The following is a 22,829-nucleotide window of genomic DNA, read 5'->3' as shown; positions in this document are numbered from 1 at the left end:
TCTATAGTACACTAAAATCAGTATGCGAGCCAAGTAGTATGTCCGAATTCATAGAATTTGAAAAACAGTATGCAAGAAGTACCTGGATGACTTACTACTTCCGTTGAGATTCTGAAATGCACATCATATAGACGCTTCGCGATCCCATGATGCCCCGTGAGAGAAATCACGGAAGTAGGTCACATGATCATGACAACATGGTGGATCAGAGTTCTTTTCATAATGCTTACATTCATACTGCATAGAAAGTATTTTTCTAATGGTTAAGTAGTATGTTTAACTTCAAATGCAGCACCTACTGAGTCGTAGGCGGTTTGAGATGCAGCTCTCAGCACCGCCCACACTTGGCACAGCTACTATGCCGACCAATCACAGAGCTTTCGTTATGCGTTTACTACTTTTTTTGCGTTAAACAACTGCGACATGTAGTTAAATTTTTTGAGAAGTGCGTGTCAGCGTCCACGTGAGCCACGGTGGGGGCCAAGCGACCGTGCGAAGGCTGTGCTGGACCATACGAGTGCGCTTGAGGCAGAAGTATAAATCAGCCTTTAGTCTTATAAAGAAATATGTACATAAAGTGTACAGTATATAAAGAAATGTGTGACCATATTAAATTTGATTAATTTAATCAAAATTTAATAATCAAGAATTAGTAAATTTTTATTTTGATTCATCTTTTAACTACAAATGAGTAAACCTGATAGTGGCAAACTGAACCCGGACAGTGGCAAAGTATCAACATTTAAAATGACAGTTAATTACAGGAGGGTTTGGGGGGGAATGACCCACTAATTAACGCTTGATTCACCATGAAGGAGGCCAAAACGAGATGTATGGAGGTGTTGACCTCTTTAATAGTGAGAAATGGTTTTCTCTGCTCTGTATGTTAAATAATAAATTGAATAATTAAAATAATGGATAATATAAATATACATTTGAAACAAATCTAGAGCACTAATAGACAACGTAAGTTCTCACACAAAACATTTTTCCTGTAAAATAAGTGTTTGTATCTACCCAGAATAAAAGTAAAGCACAATTAGATGCATAGTTTTTATAATTTGACCTACAGTAACCACTGAAATAACTAATCAGATGTTACTGTTGGTCAGAATACACTAAATATCCCTCTAAACACTAAAAACTTAAATACGTTTAATTATATATTAAATGTAATTTAAATAAATACATAAAACTGATTAACTGAAGCATGCATTACACAAAACAACATTACAGAAAACTATAAGAAAAAGTCCCTAACTCCCTTTAGTCAATGTATAATTCGCACCATGGTTAATTGGCATTTTGTAGAAGTTCTGTGATACCTAAATAGAGTATTTTACTGTTTAATCAAATGATTCCTTTTCACAGTATGACTTTCAAGACTTTTTGGTACACAAGCTATTTTTAAACCATATTGTTTCTACTAAATCATGGGGAATGGTTACGCACAAGTGGCTTGACTCACTTCCCTTAAAAAAACTGTTAAAGCTATGTGATTGTGTCACACCACAGGAAAAATAAAGAAATCCAAACAACACCGCAAAACCAGAAATGAATGTTTGTTGTGGAGCAGCACAGAGAAACACAAACAACACACATAACTCAAAATCCTGAGCGCTACAACACCAAAACTATGACTGCAATGACCACCATTCCGTGACAACCTAAAACTGGAAAAAGATGTAGCCTTTAAATGCTAATGCTAAAATGCTAAAGTGCACCAATTGTTGTTTTCAAAGAATTTTAACATGGGAAATATAATTGGCTTTCCAATTCAATGGTTCTCATGCAGTTTTGGTGGCAGGACAACTGGATTTAATTTGAACAGTGACATGCTTCACTATATTTTACTTTTAAAATCCCCTAGTAACAAGCACAAAACAACACCGGCGAGCACAAACTCCTCAAGAGTAAGGAGGAAACCCGGGGTGGGACCGAAAGGAAACTCAGGCTGTTTTTAAGATTGAGTCATCTAATAACTGTAGATAAAAGACATAATTACAGCATATAACAAGGCAGACGCTCGACTAGGCATATGCTTAGCCCAAAAAAGTGTGCTTAGTAAATCACATAAGCTCAAGGATTAAATCTATAAATAATATCAATAAATCATGACATAAATAAGGAACTAGGGGAGTTTAGGGTCAGTGCCTCTTCTGGCAGTTACAAATTACAAAAGATTTTTATAATTTTAATGTACTGTATGCAATCATATACCGTATGTATTTCTGAGGGGGAATAAAAGGTTGCTCCAGGTATGTTTCATTGAACGCTTCAGCTCAAAAATCCACTAGAGGGCACGGTCTACAGCTTTGTTAGCTCATTATTACTTTGTATAGTGTTGTACTTGATAGAGTGCTCGGGTTCAAGTTGGGCAACAAACCCAGTCTTCTTGTGGACGTTTATCTGAAACTTAAAACAAAACATACCCTGAGTAACATCATATACTGTATGTTACACATTGTAGAAAGAACGTACGTTAACTGAAATATGTTACTCAGGGTATGTTTTGTTTTACATTTCAGATACAAGCTCACAAGAAGGAGAGCTTTGTCTCCCAAACTCAAACTTGAGTGCTCTGTATCAAGTACAACACTGTACAAGGTAAGTTACCAATTACATTTGTATTCGATTACAAATCATAGACATTGTTAAGTTAGTTTGTGGCATTTATTTGGTGTTATGCAAAGAACTGCACAAAAATAATGTTAATGTTACGTTCCTGCAAAATGTCATTGTTTGAAAAGGAACAAACGTTGTTGCCATCATACTGCGTCGTATACCTTGAAACTGCAAAGGTACGTTGAGTAAGTTTGTTTATATGGTTTTACAATAATGCAGACAGAAGCACATATTTTAACAACCACAGAGAGTCAGGGCCTTAGTTTAACGTCTCACCCGAAAGATGGCACTCACCGAGCAGTATAGAGTCCACATCAAGACCCACCCATTAAGACCCAAACAGACCACACGATGAGCGCCTCCTGCTGGCCTCTCTAACACCACTTCAACCAAACAACTCTAAAACTTAAACACACTAAAAAACTTGTCCCTAACTATTATTAACCATTAAACCAATACATCCCATTACCACCTTCCTGAACCTTAATATGCCCTTCAGCCAACCCATAACATTTAGATAGTTAGTCCCTTAGTTAGTCCCTAACTTTAACCAACGCTAACACGTTTAACACATTTATGGAAACTCCAGCTATGGCACATTATATGCACACACTCTACACAATGATAATGTTATTTACTAGAAAAATGCAGATGGCACTCTGTACTAGCACTGGGTGATATGGAAAAAATATCATATCATGATTTTTTTCTGGGGAAATCACAATTCACGATTTTTATCCCGATTCCTTTTAAAAGTTAGTTTTTTTAAGACTATTTTGCAATTTACAAAGGTACAATACAACCAAACTAATGTCCCTATATAAAAATACACTCTTACAATGTATGTTTAAGAATATTTAATTCAGGGCTTTGAACCGGTTTAAGAAACGGAAACGAAAAACGGAAACGAATGACATTTTGCAGGAACAGAAAAAAAAGAAAACAAGATCAATCTTTAATCGTTCTGAACAGAGACGTTTACAGATAACCTGTTAATAAGGTTATTTTATTATATGAATTTGGGAGACAAAAAGCATTCATTTAAATCAGGGGTGTCCAAACTCGGTCCTGGAGGGCCGGTGTCCTGCAGATTTTAGCTCCAACTTGCCTCAACACACCTGCACGGATGTTTCTAGAAAGCCTAGTAAGTGCTTGATTAGCTAGCCCAGGTGTGTCTGCTTGGGGTTGGAACTAAACTTTGCAGGACACCGGCCCTCCAGGACCGAGCTTGGACATGCCTGATTTAAATCATGTGTACAAATGCTACGGTGATGCATACAACGTGAAATGCCGCAAAGCAGACGTCATAAGCAAGAGTCGTTTCTGATGCGACGAGCTTGTCTTAAAGGTTACCGAGAACCTGCTCTTTCATGTACAAAGGTATGTTTAACAAGTCCCGAGGCCCAAAGAGGTGCTCTGGATTTATATGTTTGTTATGTGTTTATTCAATTCAAAGAAAACTGGCAAAGAGGAACACAGAAACACCACTGCCTACTAGTGATACTAAAGTATTATTGCAGAGCAACACAGACATACATCAGAAGAATAAATGCTCAAAATAGAATGCACTGTGGGGTAAAGCGATAACTCAACCCTAACATATAAATTGGGATTGACCTTAACTTTAAAACATAAACATGCTTTTTCTGTCTCTGATCTTTCTGTTATAACATAACTGTGACTTAGATGAATATCAACTGAAACCATATCTGCATATTTGTGCTCAAATTGGACCATACAGTTAGAATAACAAAGCAAGAGCATTTCTCAGGAAGTTCTGCTGGATCTCCAGGAGGCCCTGACAGTATCTATTGTTTGTAGCCTTTTGTCTTCAGGTACTGTATGGAGTTCTGTCCACACAGAACTTTGGGTGAAGTTATAATTACTTAATAAGGTTATGTTATTCACCTGCAGAACTTAGACAATCCTGCCAATTAATCTTTTGAAGTTGTACTTTCTGTAACTACACTCATGACCTTACAACAGCAGTGACTTAACCCCCAAACCAACCAATTAATCCCGTGAAAATGCATTAGACTGAATGCAACCACTTGAATATTGAAGCTTGTCCATGGTTTTTGAGAACAAGTACCTGACATGACAAGGGCCTTGATTTGTTCTCGACATTGGTAGGGATCTATGAATCTAACACTAGCTACCCAATCCCCACAAGGCCCCCATGCACAGAACAGCTTGTCCCATGCTGCAAAAAAGTCCTGTATGTGTTTGAAGGAGGAAGGACTTGAGTAGAGAACATGATTTAACCCTTTCTGCACATCTAGATTAATGAGAGTTGACAGAGAATTTCTGGGCAGTTGTGGCCTAATGTGCTACTTTCTGGCAGTTGCGGCCAAATTGTTAGGGAGTTGGACTTGTAATCAAAAGGTTGCAGGTTCGATTCCCAGTCCCAGCAGGAATCGAAGAAGGGTGAAAGAACTGCACTCTCTCCATCTTCAATACCCAGCTGAGGTACCCCTGAGCAAAGCACCTAACCCCTAACTGCTCTCCAGGCACTGGAAACAACAGCTGCCCACTGCTCTGGGTGTGTGGTTACAGTGTGTTTGTGTGTGTGCACTCTCACTTCTCACTCATATCTGTGCACTAGGATGGGTCAAAACCAGAGGATCAGTTTCAAGTATGGGTAACCTTCACTTCTCTTCATTTAGGTGGGGTTAAATTATTGGTGGGGACATGTTAATAATCATTGGATATTGCTGTGAACATGTCATCTCCTTCCATGGTCACTCTATGTCTTGTGTCACAGGTCAGTGTGTCCCTGTTGGCATCCACGTTATTTGATTGAGTGTTATAGTTTGTATAGTTTGATTGGATACAAGGATTTGAGGTCAACAGTATAGAAATGAAATGCATTCAGTACTGTGCTACAATAAGAATGACCTATGAATTATAAATGATTGTGATTCAGCATTGCTTCCTGTAAGAACAGATGTGGATGAACATGATGAATGAGTGATGGAGGTGTTTGACTCTGACCTCGGCCTCGGTGAGGGAGTCACAGGTGCACCCACGAGGGTCTCTCAAGCTGACAGCACTGCATGTAGATGGAGCCGAACGCTCTGCGGGAAACACCGGCTGATGTTGTGGCTTCTTCAGTATGTGGTTCAAACTGCCATGGGTGCCGTTATTCGGAGCAGGAGGAATACCCAGCAAATCTACAGAGAGATAAACACAATTACTTTGATTGATTTGATTTAGCAATGTTTTCCCAGAGTTTTGAGCAGAGTTTTTAAGATAATCATTCTTGTCATTTGCAACAAAGTATGAACATTTTTTTAATTACTTAAAAGCTGTTTTAATTTAGGTAGGCCAGATGAATAGCCAAGAGGACTAGTGGAAGGAGCAGGGGAGGGACAAGGCTCCAGGTAAGTACAGGTATGATAGACAAGACAGGTGAGTGCTAACAAAATCCTATTCTTCAGAGGGCTGATGAGGTGACTTGAAGGATTGAAAACAGATGACCAAACATCAGGATTCAAAACACTTAACTTCTGTAAAGAATAGTGCAGGGCAGAGGTACTCAACTACATTCCTGGTGCACATCTGGACAGCACATTTTGCATGTCTACTTTGTCTCAACTATTTTTATCCCTGCTGATAAGAATCAGGTGTTTTTGACCAAGGAGACATGCAAAACGTGTCCAAAATCACCTACTCAAGTAGGTACTACATTTGAGTTTGAATTTACTACACGACCGTTAGAGAATTATGTTCTATATAGTATGAAAGTGAGTCATATGATTCAATTCAATTCACCTTTATTTGTATAGCGCTTATACAATGTAGATTTTGTCAAAGCAGCTTCACATAAAAGGTCAAAGAACATTGGAACAGTGTAGTTCAGTTTGTAGTGTTTAAGTTCAGTTCAGTTTAGCTCAGTTCAGTGTGGTTTAATAATCACTACTGAGAGTCCAAATATTGAAGAGCAAATCCAACGATGCGCAGCTCTATAGATCCTGAACCATGCAAGCCAGTGGCGACAGCGGAGAGGGAAAAAAAACTTCACTAATGGCGGAAGTGAAGAAAAAAAACCTTGAGAGAAACCAGGCTCAGTTGGGCACGATCATTTTAATTTCTCCGCTGGCCAAACGTCTTGTGCAGAGCTGCAGTCTCAGTGGCGGAGGCTGGAAGCTGGCCTCAGCGAAGACTCGTCTGTCTCTGGAGCGTATGAATGGAATTTGTACGTACTACATCCGCAATTTGTCATTATCATGTGACCTACCTTCATTGTTTGCTTCGCTTCAATCCTATTTGTGAGTTCTTTCACATGGCATCATGGGATAGCAAAGCATCCATCTAATGTGGACTTAGAATGTCGCCAGAAGTAGTAGGTCATTGTAGTATTTCTCGCATACTGTTTTTCGAATACAGCGGTCCCTTGCTATAACGCGGTTCACTTTTCAAGACCAGTTTCGCGGATTTGTTTCGTCCAATTTGACATGCTCTTTTTCAACAGTGCATTGTGTTCTGCGTCCTGACTGACTGTTGACCATTGTCAATTAATCTCCTCCATGTTGTGTCTCCTGTACAGTGCAGAATGCATTCAGCTTCTTTTCAGGAACGTAAATCTTTGCGGCAGTGTAATGTATTTATCAAAAAAAGTTTGACAAAGATTTTTTCCAGGCTGACAGGCCTATATAATCGACATATAATCAGCAGCCCATTAGCAGCGCTTCCACTGTCTCGCCTAAAGCGAGCGAGCCAGTGTGAGCCAGGGACAGTTGGGGCCTGATCGGGCTAAATCTGGGCTTCCTCAAGGTCAGCGGCTAGCCTTTTTTTGGCCCACCGAATACCTTGGGCCAAAGTGAGCTTCAGGGGCGTTGAAACAAAGGTGAAGTTTGGTAAAGATGGTGTGCCACCATTTCACTCATTTTCTGATCGTGCACAAGTAGGCTAAATATGCACCAAAATTAAATAAATAAGGGAAAGAAAAAACGCCAAATTTACATAAATCTTCGATTGCTAGCAGTGTGATTCTGAAGTGCTGTACTGTATGTTTGCAAGTTTTCTCCCTAGAATGTTGATGAAACGTTCTGCACCGTCTAAGACATCTGCGGTAGCACCCAAAACGTGGAGGAAGATACTAACCATTGCCAAAAAGTTCTTCTGGACATGCTAAAGGAAGGTAGAAGTTACACGGCTGTAGGGGCCCATTATGGAATAAATAAATAAAGATCAAATGGTTTGGATCTTTGGTTTCATTCTATAATACTGGACTTATTTTTCTATGAAGGTTTGAACTTTGAGAGTGTTTAAACAAGAGAGAAAAGTGTGAAATGTTAATCCCTGTCCGAGAAAAGTGTATAAAGTGTGTAGTGAGGAGTTTTACAGCCTTATAAAGCTGAATACTTAGCAGATTTCGCCTGTTGTGGGTTATTTTTAGAACGTTATTCTCGTGAATAAAGAGGGACCACGGTACTATGAATTTGTACATACTACTCATCTTTCATACTGTTTTTAACATACTACATAGTATGGAAGTATGCGATTTTGGACGCATGGGTAGTGTTGGGCTCTAGGAATGTGGTTGAAAACCACTGGTGTAGTGGAAACCAAAGACAACACTGGAAGAAGCTATATTTTTATGCACATTTTGGAATCTCACATTAAAAACGCTCAACGGAAACACCAACATGTCCATACATTTTAATAATGTGTGTAAAAAAACTGCACAAAACTCAGTAGGATAAACTTTCTATACAACAATTAGAACATGTGCATACACTACGATGAAAACACATTTACTGAATAAATTCCGACATGCACACCAAAAAAAGTCATTAAGCTAATTTAAGTTAAGTTTTAGGGGACTCTAATACAATATTAGAACAATTTAAACTACCCCTGCAGGCACAAGACGTCAACATCACGTCATATTGATGTTGTACGCCAACATACTCAACGTCGTGGGGATGTTGGTTTTTGTTTGGAAATGAAAATCAGGTTGACGTCAGAACCCAATGTCAGGCCAACATCAATGTTCAATGTCCAACCAAAAATCAACCAAATATCAACTTCTAATCATGCTACACCTTGGCGTTGTGTGGACGTTACCACTATGACATATATTAGAGGTTGGATTTTGGACACTTTCCAACACAACCTAAAGTCAACCAAATATTAACCTAATTTGACGTCGTTATTGGACGTCAAAGTAATGTTGTCCTTAGAAACTGACTAGACATTGAATTTTGGTCACCTGACATTGTGTGCCTGCTGGGATCTTATAAGCTACTTTTTAAATAAATATTTAAATAAATATATAATACATGCTGGCAAAATAACCTTTGATTCATTTGATTGACTGGTTGTCATCTAAGGGGAATAAATTATACAATTATAAGTTACTTTGAAGTGCGAGAGAAAATGAATGTTATTTTGCTGAGATTAAGTTAACATGAGTGTGTGAGTCAGTAAGCTCGTCTCACGCCAAATGTGCGAAAGTTGGCAACTATGTAACATCTCTGTGACAGATTTTATTTGTGGCCTCAAAGTACTAGTCAGGATTACATATAGGGTAAAAAAAGAGAAACAGAACCAGACAGTGTGTGACAGTATTATTAAGGAAGCTTCAACACTGCTGACTTTTAGGTTACAAGTCGTAGTTCATTTACAGTCTTTCTGTGTGTTTGTATGTATGTACTGTATTGTATTGTTTTTATTTATTTCTTAAATGTCTGCATCAAAGAATATAATAATAGCTCTCAATGGTAATAACATTTATATTATTTATAATATAAATATAATGTTAGCTAATTATACATATCTAATTAAGCTAAATTGTTGATTACTATAAACTAAAATTATATTTAGAATGAATAAATAACAACAACAAACAAACAAACAAATAAAATAGCAATATAATAATTATAATATAATATAATATAATATAATATAATATAATATAATATAATATAATATAATATAATATAATATAACGTAATATAATATAACGTAATATAATATAACGTAATATAATGTAATATAATATAATATAATATAATATAATATAATATAATATAATATAATATAATATAATATAATATAATATAATATAATATAATATAATGTAATATAATATAATATAACATAATATAATATAATATAATATAATATAATATAATACAACATAACGTAATATAATATAATATAATATAATGTAATATAATATAATATAATGTAATATAATATAATATAATATAATATAATACAATATAACGTAATATAATATAATATAATATAATATAATATAATATAATATAATATAATATAATATAATATAATATAATACAATATAATACAATATAACATAATATAATATAATATAATATAATATAATATAATATAATATAATATAATATAATATAATATAATATAATATAATATAACATAATATAATATAATATAATATAATATAATATAATATAATATAATATAATATAATATAATACAATATAACGTAATATAATATAATATAATATAATATAATATAATATAATATAATACAATATAACATAATATAACATAATATAATATAATATAATATAATATAATATAATACAATATAATACAATATAACATAATATAATATAATATAATATAATATAATATAATATAATATAATATAATATAATATAATATAATATAACATAATATAATATATAATATAATATAATATAATATAATATAATATAATATAATATAATATAATATACAATATAACGTAATATAATATAATATAATATAATATAATATAATATAATACAATATAACATAATATAACATAATATAATATAATATAATATAATATAATACAATATAATATAATACAATATAACATAATATAATATAATATAATATAATATAATATAATATAATATAATATAATATAATATAATATAATATAATACAATATAATATAATATAATACAATATAACGTAATATAATATAATATAATATAATATAATATAATATAATATAATATAATACAATATAATATAATATAAAATAATATAATACAATATAACGTAATATAATATAATATAATATAAAATATAATATTATAATATAATATAATATATAATATAATATAATATAACAAAATGCAATATAATAATATAATGTAATGTAATGTAATATAATATAATATAATGTAATATAACATAACATAACATAACATAACATAACATAACATAACATAACATAACGTAAAGTAACGCAACGCAACGTAACGCAACATAATATAATATAATATAATATAATATAATATAATATAATATAATATAATAAAATATGATAAATATTTTCCCTCTACAGTCAATATTTACTTCAAATATTACTTGGCTAACACCATAAACTACAAATGTTATGGGGAGTGAACAGAGGGTGACTGGCGGACAGGGAATTTTCCATTTTTGGGCCAATAATTCTTATTCAGTTTTTGTCTGATCTGCCCAGAAAACACTTATCAGCCTATTCTTTTTTTTTTTTTTTTTTTTTTTTTTAGCTTTTTTCAGGAACTTGCGGCAGTACAGTGTATTTACCAAAAAATTTGACCAATTTTTTTTCCAGACAGACCAGCCTATATAATTGACATATAATCAGCAGCACATTAGCCACGCCTTCCACTGTCATGCCTAAAGCCAGCTAGCCATGGCCAGTCATGGCCTGATCAGGCCAAAGTGGGGCTTCCTTGGGGCCAGCGGCTGGCCTTTTTCAGCCTGCCGAATACCTTTACACCACATTAAAGACACAGCAGCCAGTATCTTTCAGTTGTTGAGTTTTTGTCACATTTAAAAAGTTTGTTTGTGCATGAAACGTGCGCGTTTAGATGCATGTATAACTTATGTGTGTGAGAGACCGGGCGAAAGAGCGCTTGATCGCTTCACAGCTCTGTCCATGCCACCAGTGGTTGATTTTATTTCTTTCTTTAATTATTTTGGAGATAATACAAATATGAATACAACAGAAAGACATCAAACTTTACAAAATACGTATCCACTTTTGTAGGCTCAACACAATAGTGTCATAGATCGAGATAAAATCTCGACTAAGCTATACTGAAATCATTTAAAGAATTACAAATATTGGATATAATAAAATCACATCAAGTAAATAAACCAATATAAAACTAACTAAACTATAACAATTTAGGTAGATACAAAACAAATAAATTAAACAGTAAAGCCATTTTAAACTTTCATTTTACAAATTTTCTCAGTTGACACTGGTCTGACCCAATCACATCTTTAAACCACTACTCTTTTTTTCTCTAACAAGTGTATTCAGGGTGTATATGTCAAATCAGCCAGCGAGAGATGAAAAAAAGTCAAAGGAGGAGCAGAAAAATTGCACGAAAACATTAAAAAAATATTTAATTACATGTAAACAGTAAAGCTAAACAATTCAGTGTTACAAAAAAAAGTGTAGGAAAATTGATACATGTCACCATCTTTTAGTTATTCCCCAACAGTAGTGGTGTGATCGCCAGCTTTGTTGCTTTCGCGGGTCATTGGAGATCACTCATCGAACTACATATCCCATCATATCCTACATTCACACACTTGTTTCAAGTTCACCCTGATTACACAAACAGCTGAATGACTTTATCATTAATTATTTTGACTGTTAATACACTTTTCATTCACACATCCATTGCTGAGTCTTGTTAGTTTGTTGCTGCAATTCCAAGCATTTATTCTTGTTCTTGCGAATCTGTGTTTTTTGACCTTTTGCATTGCTTATCATTTTTTGATTACAGCCGCCTGCCTTGACCTTTTGCTTGTTATTCTGATTGTCTTTGTTATTGTAAAGTGCTGGCTTTGACCCCTGCCTCTCTGACCATTCTATTAAATAAAATTGCGTTTGGATCCAACTCCTGCCTCCACGTCTCTCCATTCGCAACATGTAGTATCAGAGAATAAGTTGACAATGATGGCCACTGTGTTTTGGAAATGGGTCAGTAGGTCTTTGGCAGTGATTGTGAATGACGGAGGTGCTGACGGAAAACAAGACTCATTGTTCTGCACAGTGTCTGTATTTAAATCAACAAATGTTTTAAAAGCACAGAGCCCCTGGCCAGCTTGCACAAGAAAAAGTCATTAAGAGTGTGTGATTATACTGTAAACAGAATCACTTCACCTCACACTCTTTGTCCTAAATCCCAAATAAAGAATACATGCTAATACATGATTGTTCAGTTCAACATTTGTCAGGACAAGGACGACATTCCCATTTATCTCAACAGCAGCTACTCATGCTTGTGAAACTGTAATATGTTGTATTAGCGGTACCAGTGTGCTTCTAGTGTATTAAAATGGGCCTTGGTAAGTAATTTATTATCAATTATAAAAGGTGTCTAGCAGATTCTTTCATGCCTATGTTTTGATGTTTGTTAAAACGTGACATGTTAAGTTTAAATAGTAAACAAAATGCTAGCATATTAAAGAATGACTAAAGAGTATGAGTATGGTTTCAAATGCGATGTGCTGCTTAATATTACATTTAAATATGTCTTAAAAGTACAAAATTAAGGCTTCATTATTAGAAATGTGCAACTACATAATTTCAGTTCAGTCCTGCCGTAATTATTACTTTCAATTGATCTTGTTTGTCTATTTCCCTTTTTTAGTTTTCTATTGGTTAATTTGGTGATGTTAGGCTTTTAAAACGGACAGAAGCAGACTTCTCTCTCTCTCGCTCAGTTTCTGACGGCTTTATTGGTGTGTTCTCCTTTATACTTTCCTTTTGATATTTGTTTAGAGTGGGGAGCCCCAACCTGCTTTAGGTTTGTTTGGTTATATATTGTGTTGTTGGGCTCCCCATCTTATGTCATTTTGGATTGTTTTGCTCATTATGTTATGTTAATGAATAGTTTAGAGCACTTTGGCTGTTGTTTATTTATGCTACTTTCCCAGCAGGCACACAACATCATAAGGTTAATATTAGAAATCAGAATTAAATCATGACGTCATGACCTTATTTTGACGTCCAATAATGATGTCAAATTACGTTGATATTTGATTGATTTTAGGTTGTGTTGGAAAATGACCAAAATTCAACGTCTGATAGATGTCATAGTGGTAACGTCCACACAACGTCAATGTGTGATTTTAGGTTGGACATTGGACATGATGTTGGCCTGACGTTGGGTTCTGATGTCAATCCGATTTTCATTTAAAAACAAAATCAAACATCCCCATGGCGTTGGAGTACTTTGGGGTGCAATGTCAATACGACGTCATGTTGATGTCCTGTGCCTGCAGGGTTGTCTTTAGATCATGAGTCGTATTTAAGTAGGGACCATAACAGTTACACATAAATAAATGACACGTTTTAATAGAAATAATATTAGTCTATATTTTACTTAAAATGAAAATCTGTACACAGTATTATGAAATTAAATTTAGAAAAAAATCCCGTAATTTAATTTAATTTAACACAAATTTAACTGTAATATATATTTAATTTTCATTTGTTATACACATTTAGTAATCTATGGATTTTAAAACTGGAATATTTGATGTGAATGATGAAATGAACTTCATTCAAATGTTTATGATACGAGTAAAATAAGGAGTTTACCACATAGGAGGTTGTAGACTTCAATGTTCTCGAAAGGAGCCACAGTGGTATTATAATGGATTCCTGGTCCATACCCGATGAAAATGGCCTGCAAACAGATACATTTAGTTCATTAAATCAAACTTAATTTGCACTCAGTATACTTTGAAAACATTTGAACAATTTGTTTGGCTTTGAACAACTCTTTTGGTAACAATTTACAATATGTGGTCACTGTGTATGCTTTTTGAGATCTCAAATTTCTCTCTCGAGTGCCATTCATGCCTGCTGTTCTTGTGTAAATCCAGCAGAGGCTGCTGTCGACTGACTGACTGACTGACTGACTGACTGATTGACTGATTGACTGACTGACCAACCGATCCCCCCACCCACCTCCTTCCCTATACCCAACCAAAAGTGTTTTCAAAAGCACCGATTGCCACTACGTTTTTCTTTTTCTTTTGCCACAGGCTTTCTCGAGTTGAAAATATATTGAGTTTAAAAATGCCATTGGACAGTCCACACGTGGGAGCAACCAATCAACTTTTGACTGAAGTTCCCTGCATTTGGGAACACAGATTAGGTTCTCAAGGTGAATGCGTATCTTGGCTTTAAAGGTCAAACAAAAACAAAAGAAAGTCAAGAATCTTGATTCGGTGTGATTCTGGAGTCAGATTTGAGCTTCAGTAGTCATGTCAAAGCAGTTAGTAAATCAGCACACTATCATCTCAAAAACATTGCAAAAATTAGATGCTTTGTTTACAGTGAGGACTGAGAGAAACTTTATTGGATTACTGTAATGGACTCCTCACTGGCCTTCTCAAAAAGACTGTCAAACAGTTACAGCTCATCCAGAAGGATTCTGACCAGAACCAGGAAATCAGAGCACATCACATCTGTCCTGAGGTCTTTACACTGGCTCCCAGTTACATTCAGAATAGATTTTAAAGTATTATTACTTGTACATAAATCACTAAAGGGCCTAGGACCTCAATTCATTACAGATTTGCTTATTGAATACAAACCTAACAGATCCCTCACATCATTAGGATCAAGTAAATTAGAAATTCCAAGAGTTCAGTCAAAGCAGGGTGAATCGGCCTTCAGCTACTAACAGAACCCCCTACTGCTGGAATCAGCTTCCAGAAATGATCAGATGTGCTCCAACATTAAGCACATTCAAATCAAGACTGAAAACACATCTGTTCAGCTGTGCCCTTCCTAAATGAGCACTGTGCTACGTCTGCACTATTGTGTCTTTCTTTTCTGTTTCATTCTCTTATAACCAGTTTTAATCTGTTTTAAACAATTTTATTATTTGTTTTTATTTTCTTATACTTGTCTCTTTTATTCCTGTTTATGTAAAGCACTTTGAATAGCCACTGTGTAGAAAATGTGCTATATAATTAAACTTGGGTAACACTATTTTGATGGTCCATTTGAGTATTAGTAGACTGTCTGCTTAATATCTGTTGATACTGCTCCTTCAACAGACATTTAACTGACTATAATGACTATACTTTGCAAGTACATGTCAGCTTACACTAACCCTAACCCCAACCTAACAGTCTACTTATAATCCAATGAGAATTAGTTGGCATGTATATGCAATGTAACTTAAACTCAACAAACGGACCATCAAAAAAAGTGGGACCTAAACTTGCCTTGCCTTGATAATTTGATTATTTATTTTACTCCTGGTCCTCCAAAATCAGTTTACAAACCATAAATGCCATGTTTTGTTAGTGCTTTTGCATATTTAAATGTCTGAAACTTAAAATAAAGGTTATTTGTTTGAAAACACTAATAAATTGTGATCTATAACAAGTGCTGTTAACCATCTTGAGAAAGATCTGAAAATAGTTGCTGATCAAAGACCTTACAGTCAGTCAGTTGAGAAAAGACTGGTTTTCAGATGCCACATTTTGTTTTCTAATGTAATGAAAACCAGACACATTTAACTGTGGCTTTAGCGTCGATGTTGTACTTGAGGCCCCTGGATACGTCAGCAAACGCCCACAGTACAGCTCCAAAAACACAGACCACAGATAAAAATAACTGAAGGCCCTTATTTTGATTTGCTGTAACAGAGAGACACACATTCCTTTTGCCTCTGGCTTAAAAGTTTCTGTTAGACTGATCTCATTTGCCTGACACTAACTTACAAAGACCCACAATGATCTTCATTCCTCCTAACTGGAGATTTGACTTCATTAAGGTAGCCTAAAGTAAAGCTCCTGCCATAATAACCATCTCTGTGGTTGTTTGTGCAATTTACCTCAACCAGTTATATCACTGTCTTTAAAGAGTTCCGGTAAGAAGACATTTGTAAGCCATACCAGCTGTATTAAACATTCCTAGACAGCCACACAGGCCAGTGGGCACAGATGGCTGGAAATACACACATACACGTCACAGACATAAACAACACTCTGCCAATGGTCCAAAATGTGGCTCGCATGTGTGTTTAAAGAATAGTTTATCGAAAAATGTCCTAACCTTTTACTCACCCTCAAGTGGTTCAAAGTTTCTTTTTTTTCTGTTAAACAGAATGACGAAAACTGGTAGCCATTGACTTCTATGATATTTTTCCCAACTATTCTTCAGCATTCTTCAAAATACACCCACCGGCCAATTTATTAGGTACACCTTACTAGTACCGGGTTGGACACCATTTTGCATTCAGAACTGCCTTAAACCTTTGTGGCATAGATTCAACAAGCTACTGAAAATATTCCTTAGAGATTTTGGTCCTTATTGACATGATAGCATCACGCAGTTGCAGCAGATTTGTTGGTTGCACATCCATGATGTGAATCTCCCGTTCCACCACATCCCAAAGGTGCTCTATTGGATTGAGCCTCTGGTGACTGTGGAGGCCATTTGAGTAAACTCATTGTCATGTTCAAGAAACCAGTCTGAGATGATTCACGGTTTATGACATGGCACGTTATCCTGCCGGAAGTAGCCATCAGAAGATGGGTATACTGTCGTCATAAAGGGATGGACATGGTAAGCAACAATACTCAGGTAGGCTGTGGCATTGACACGGTGCTCAATTAGTACTAATGGGGCCAAAGTGTGGCAAGAAAATATCCCCCATACCATTACACTACCACCTGAACCGTTAATACAAGGTAGGATGGATCCATGCTTTCATGTTGTTGATGCCAAATTCTGACTCTACAATCTGAATGTCACAGCAGAAATCGAGACTCATCAGACCAGGCAATGTTTTTCCAATCTTCAATTGTCTGATTTTGGTGAGCCTGTGCGAATTGTAGCCTCAGTTTCCTGTTCATAGCTGACAGGAGTGGCACCCGGTGTGGTCTTCTGCTGCTGTAGCCCATCTGCCTCAAGGTTGGATGTGTTGTGTGTTCAGAGACGCTCTTCTGCATACCTCTGTTGTAATGAGTGGTTATTTGAGTTTCTGTTGCCTTTCTATCAGCTCCAGCCAGTTTCTGAAATACTCAGACCAGCCACCTTTCTTTTCCATTCTGATGCTCAGTTTGAACTGCAACAGATTTTCTTGACCATGTCTACATACATAAATGAGTTTCTGCCATGTGATTGGCTGATTAGAAATTTTTGTTAACAAGCAGTTGGACAGGTGTACCTAATAAGGTGGCAGGTAAGTGTATCTTCCTTTGTGTTCAAGAGAAAGAAAGAAACTCCAACAAATTTGAAACAAATGGAGGGAGAGTAAATGATGACAAATGTTATTTTTTTGAGTAAACTATCTAAAACTATGAACGATTTTTGCTCCAATACAAAATAAAATCATGCAGCCTAATGAATGTTACTTTTCCAGAAAGCATCATTACAAATTAAGAAAAACTAATAAAAAAAAGTAACATGCTCTCTCAATAAACTTACTTTTTTCAAAGATTTATTTCTGCTGATCACAGTTTACAAAAGTAATTTCAACATGTTTTGCTTCGCACATTTTAAGTCACTATTCTCTCAAAAACCACTTTGGTGCAGGATTAACTGCAGTCAACAACAGTGTCTAATTGGCTAGTGAAATTTTGATTGGCAGCTCTCTGTCCTGGATGTAGAGGGTTGTGCACATACTAGAAAACTATTTGCTGATTTGTGTAGATAAATGCAAAAGGAAGAATCAGGATATATATTTATACTGTGCAAAAGTCCTAGGCCCCGGTTACATCTGTTGTTCTAGTGAGGGTACAGTATGATGAAATAATGAATGAATGAATTAATATAATATTACTTATCATCCTCTACCAGAAAATACAGGTTCTAGTTGGATATTATGGGTCTAATTGTTTAAAATATATGAAAGAAAGAATTATAGAAAGATGGAAGAATGAATGAAAAATACTGGAGTTTCTGTCTTGGTTTGTTCTGTCAGATCTGTTGTCAGTATTGTCTGGGATTGTGAATGCTGAAAAGTATACAGTAAAAAATACTGGTTGCCTTAAATTTTATTTATTTTTTTAAAGATTTAATTTTGCCCATTTTGCCTTTATAAGATAGGACAGTAAGCGAAGTTGGAGAGAGAGAGGGGGGTAGGGTAGGGAAATTTCCTCGAGCCGAGATTTGAACTCGCGACGCCCTGACGTGCTACTGCACCATATGTCGACGTGCTAACCACTAGGCTATTGCGCCGACGGTTGCCTTAAATTTTTAAGCTTAATCAAATTAACCTTATGAGTCCATTGAACTTATATTATGTTAACCTGACTTAAAACAGACTTATAAAACTAAGTTAGAACGTGCTTAACTTAGTTTAATGAGTTACAATGAACTAAAGCATACGCTGTCATGACTAATTAATCATATAATTTTTTACAGTGTAAGGTTTCAATTTGTCATGTAATTCCAACTAGAAGGCCTGTAATTTGTTATAGTTTTAATTTTTAGCATGACAATGCTCCCAAACACACTGCTTATGTAATGAAATATCTGGAGAGATAAACAAATTAACAACTGATTAAACAAAGACAAAGATAGTCATGAAATGGCCTCCACAGAGTCCAGACCTGAATATGATATACAGTATGTAAAGCCAATATAATAGGCAGTATGAGATTCACCTGGAGTGAAAAAAAGAAGGGTAGAACATGCTAAATCTAAGGAAGAACTGAAGAAATGCTGGAAGATGCTTGATATTGAATAGCACATACTTTCAGAAATAACTCAACAAAAAAGTTCAAGAGCTTTCAAGAGTTCACACTTAGCTATCAATAAAGCGTATTTGGCATGTTGTCCCGGGAGAGAGCCCTGAGCTCGTAATATCCTCAAGCCTGGGGCTCCCTCCCGTTAGAAGGGCGAGAGCGGAGTTTGAGCTCAGGTAGGTATTGAGGACTCCCCTGCTTGTCGCCGCGTGAGAAGTGTAAACTAGTGTAGTTTTCGGTGATAATTTGGTTTAGTCGATTGGCTATAGTTTATGTTTTTGGACGGTGGGAGTAAACCGGGGAACCCGGAGGAAACCTACGCAAACACGGGGAGAACAATGTAAACTCCGCACAGAAACACCAACCAGCCCGATAGGAGGTTGGACCAGCGGTGTTCTTGCTGTGAGGCAACAGTGCTAGCCACTGGGCCACCGTGTCGCCCTATCGGAAAAAGAGGGAGGAAGTAGGGGTGGAAGGGGGGGAAGCTTCAAGACGAAGATAACTGGAGTGAAAAACTCTGGTTATTTATAATGCTTCCGAAATCATCTAATGGGTCAGATTACGGAGCTAGGAGCCAGCCGTGTTGATCATAAGCACGTGATCCTCTCGAAATTAGTTTATAAATAAACCACACAAAGCGTTAAAGAGGTCACGTTAAACACACTTTTGATGTAGTCTTTTAATTCCAAAAATAAGTTTGTTCTGAATATTGTGTACATATTACCCATATTTTCGGTTTGTATATTGAAGGTATAGTTCACCTCAAAGTAATGACCCTGCACTAGCTCCATACCTTTTAGATGGCAGTGGCCCAAGACTTGTGTGTGTAGTTTATTGGGAGAGCATTTTACATTTTTGTTAGTTTTTTTCATCTTCAGAATGAATTTCTTCTTTTGTAATGGTAATTTTTATGTAAAGTTATGCTCATTACTAAGCCTGATTTATTTTTGTTGGTACAACTGTAATACCATACATACATGTATAGAGCTGCGATCCAAACTCTTTCCAGTTTGAAGTGTGAATCTGGCACTCAATGGAATAGATGACAGTTCATTTGAGGGGCTTGTCTGTATTTTTTCTCAGTTGTTTTGTCGTTGAAAGACCCAGGGTATCATAATCCCCATGATGGGAATTTACCCAGATCCTTTATTATGACTTCAGCATAATCTCCTTCTAAATACGTGGTCTCCAAAACCTCATTACATTCAAGCAGGGCAATATTTCAGCAGAGTCTCAAGCAGAAACTGGAGATTATAATGCTGATTGGCATTCATGACATATATGATTTTTTTTTTCTGGATTTAGTGGATAATGTTTACATTTTTGGATAAGGGTTAATGCGGATGTCTAGAAAGGAAGCTGAATAAGAAGAAACGCTGGAGCAGACATGAGAAGTAATGGAGAATTGATCAAAACAAGCTGATTAAACAAGCAATGCTGATTAATGTAATTTTTTTTATGTTCTTTACCTAATATTACTGGCTTTATTTAAGTGTTCAACGAAAATGAAATGTACAAAATGTGAACCAGCAGTGTATTTCATATCTAAAAAGTATTTATGGAGAAAAATTATCTTTACTATCTTTACTGAACTAATAATAAGTAAAGGATTTACTTAAGAAGTAGTCTACCAAGTTTTTTTGGTTAATTCTGCCATAATTGACCCCACCGTTTGCTTTAAATTGCTTTAAACCTACATGACTTTAAACCTATATACTTTTTTCCTCTGTGCAACATTTCTCAAGATATTTTAATAACCAAACAGTTCTGTAAACAGCACTACAACCACATAGTTTTACCTTGATTTTACATTGTTCTTTAACTTTTTTTGTGGCACTGTGCTTAACCAGACTCAAACCAAAGCTCTACAGCATTGTACATAATGAACTACCAAGCAATATGATCAAACTTTTCTATATGGAAACAGATAGTTGAGGCAAACTTATTCAATTACAAAAGAACTGCATGAAAATAATTTGTATTAATTATTGGTTAATTATTGTATTAAGTTTTGTTTTTTGTCTTCAGATTGTATTCTGAAATGTTTTCCTAACATGACCATTTTTCTCAGGCTCCTATGTATATTTCCCTTTTATGGCAATTATCTTTAGTGTGAAAAGGAACAAAATGTGTTAACACCATACTGCCATAGCATTTGTTTTACCTAGAAACTCCAGTCAAACATATGCCGAGGTATGTTTTTGTGGTTTCACATAAATGTGGGCTGAAGCATATTTCCTATGAAGCTGTTTTTTGCTTTTTGTGTTATTTTAGTCCACATATAAATGTGCACCAGCATTGTTTGATTTTATTTATTCTTAACATATAACATACAAATGTTGGAATAAGACTATTTTGAAACACCAACCTGCATGTTCTTGAAGACATTATCTGACCCATGGAAGCCCCCGCGGCAGTATTTAATTTCACTTGGTTTGCTGTTGAAAACAAAACAAAACAACATTGGTTTAACTGTTATGTATATATATATATATAGAAGTTTTTTCCAAACAAAATTCCAATTCAAATACCTAAAAAAAATTCAAATAATAAATCGAACTTTCAAAACAACTACCCAAATGAAAAATCATATACTCAATTAATCAAATAAAAAAATCAAAATGCATTCTCAAATGTATTTGACATTTAATTTTCATGAACTACTCAGTAAAATCCATTAGTAATTAAATGACAAATCAAATGCTCAAACTATAATTCAAATGGAGGAACCAGTTTCTGTTTTCCTCCTGATTACACACACACACGCACGCACGCACACACGCACGCACACACACACACACACACACACATCTGGAAGCCCATGATGGACTGATTACTAGGACTATAAAGACACCTCATTCACACAGACTCTTTGCTGAGTCTTGTTTTTGATAAATGATAAATTTGTGTCACTTTCTCTTCCCTAATAAGATATACAGCCAAGTACACAACGTTCCAATGTAACTCCCAGCGATACTTCCGAGCTTCTTCCCACCGCAGCCTCGATTTCGCTCTTAAAAATGGCTGCCGCCTGAAATCAGTCTATGCGGCAGCCAAGAAAAAGGTCTATACAATATGAATGTCAATCGTATGAATGGAACTCAGACGTACTACATCCGCCATTTTGTCATGATCACGTGACCTACCCGTGTCAGTTGCGTCACACCCATTCATGAATTCTCTCACGGAGCATCATGGGATAGTGCAGCGTGCATCGAATGTGTACTTCAGAATCCTGTCATTCGGGTACTTCTTGTATACTGGTTTTCAAATTCAATGAATTCGGACATTCTACTCAGCTTGTATACTGATTTTAGTGTACAATATAGTATGGAAATAATGCGATTTCCAACACAGCCTATGTCTTGCTTACCAAAGTGTTTCATATAGTGTTTATGTACACTGTAAAAATCACTGCCATTTAATGGTTAATATAACATTTTACTGTAACTTGTCACGATCACCAGCTATCCAGCCTAGTAAAC

General features: G+C 35.3%; 1 protein-coding gene across 1 annotated transcript in view; it reads right to left on the bottom strand.

Moving 5' to 3' along the window:
• enpp1 (ectonucleotide pyrophosphatase/phosphodiesterase 1) overlaps positions 1-22,829 on the bottom strand; it is a 127,062-nt gene that overhangs the window by 47,161 nt on the left and 57,072 nt on the right. Inside the window, exons 16-18 of the mRNA XM_056480678.1 lie at positions 21,713-21,782; positions 14,228-14,315; positions 5,620-5,798 (exon numbers count right to left, since the gene is read on the bottom strand). Of these exons, the coding sequence (XP_056336653.1) occupies positions 5,620-5,798; positions 14,228-14,315; positions 21,713-21,782 (337 nt within the window). The remainder of the gene's footprint in view (positions 1-5,619; positions 5,799-14,227; positions 14,316-21,712; positions 21,783-22,829) is intronic.

Source organism: Danio aesculapii, chromosome 20 (genome assembly GCF_903798145.1).
Source record: "Danio aesculapii chromosome 20, fDanAes4.1, whole genome shotgun sequence".
Taxonomy (NCBI): Eukaryota; Metazoa; Chordata; class Actinopteri; order Cypriniformes; family Danionidae; genus Danio; species Danio aesculapii.
The sequence above is the reverse complement of the archived record's forward strand: the minus strand, read 5'-3'. Positions and strand labels throughout refer to the sequence as shown.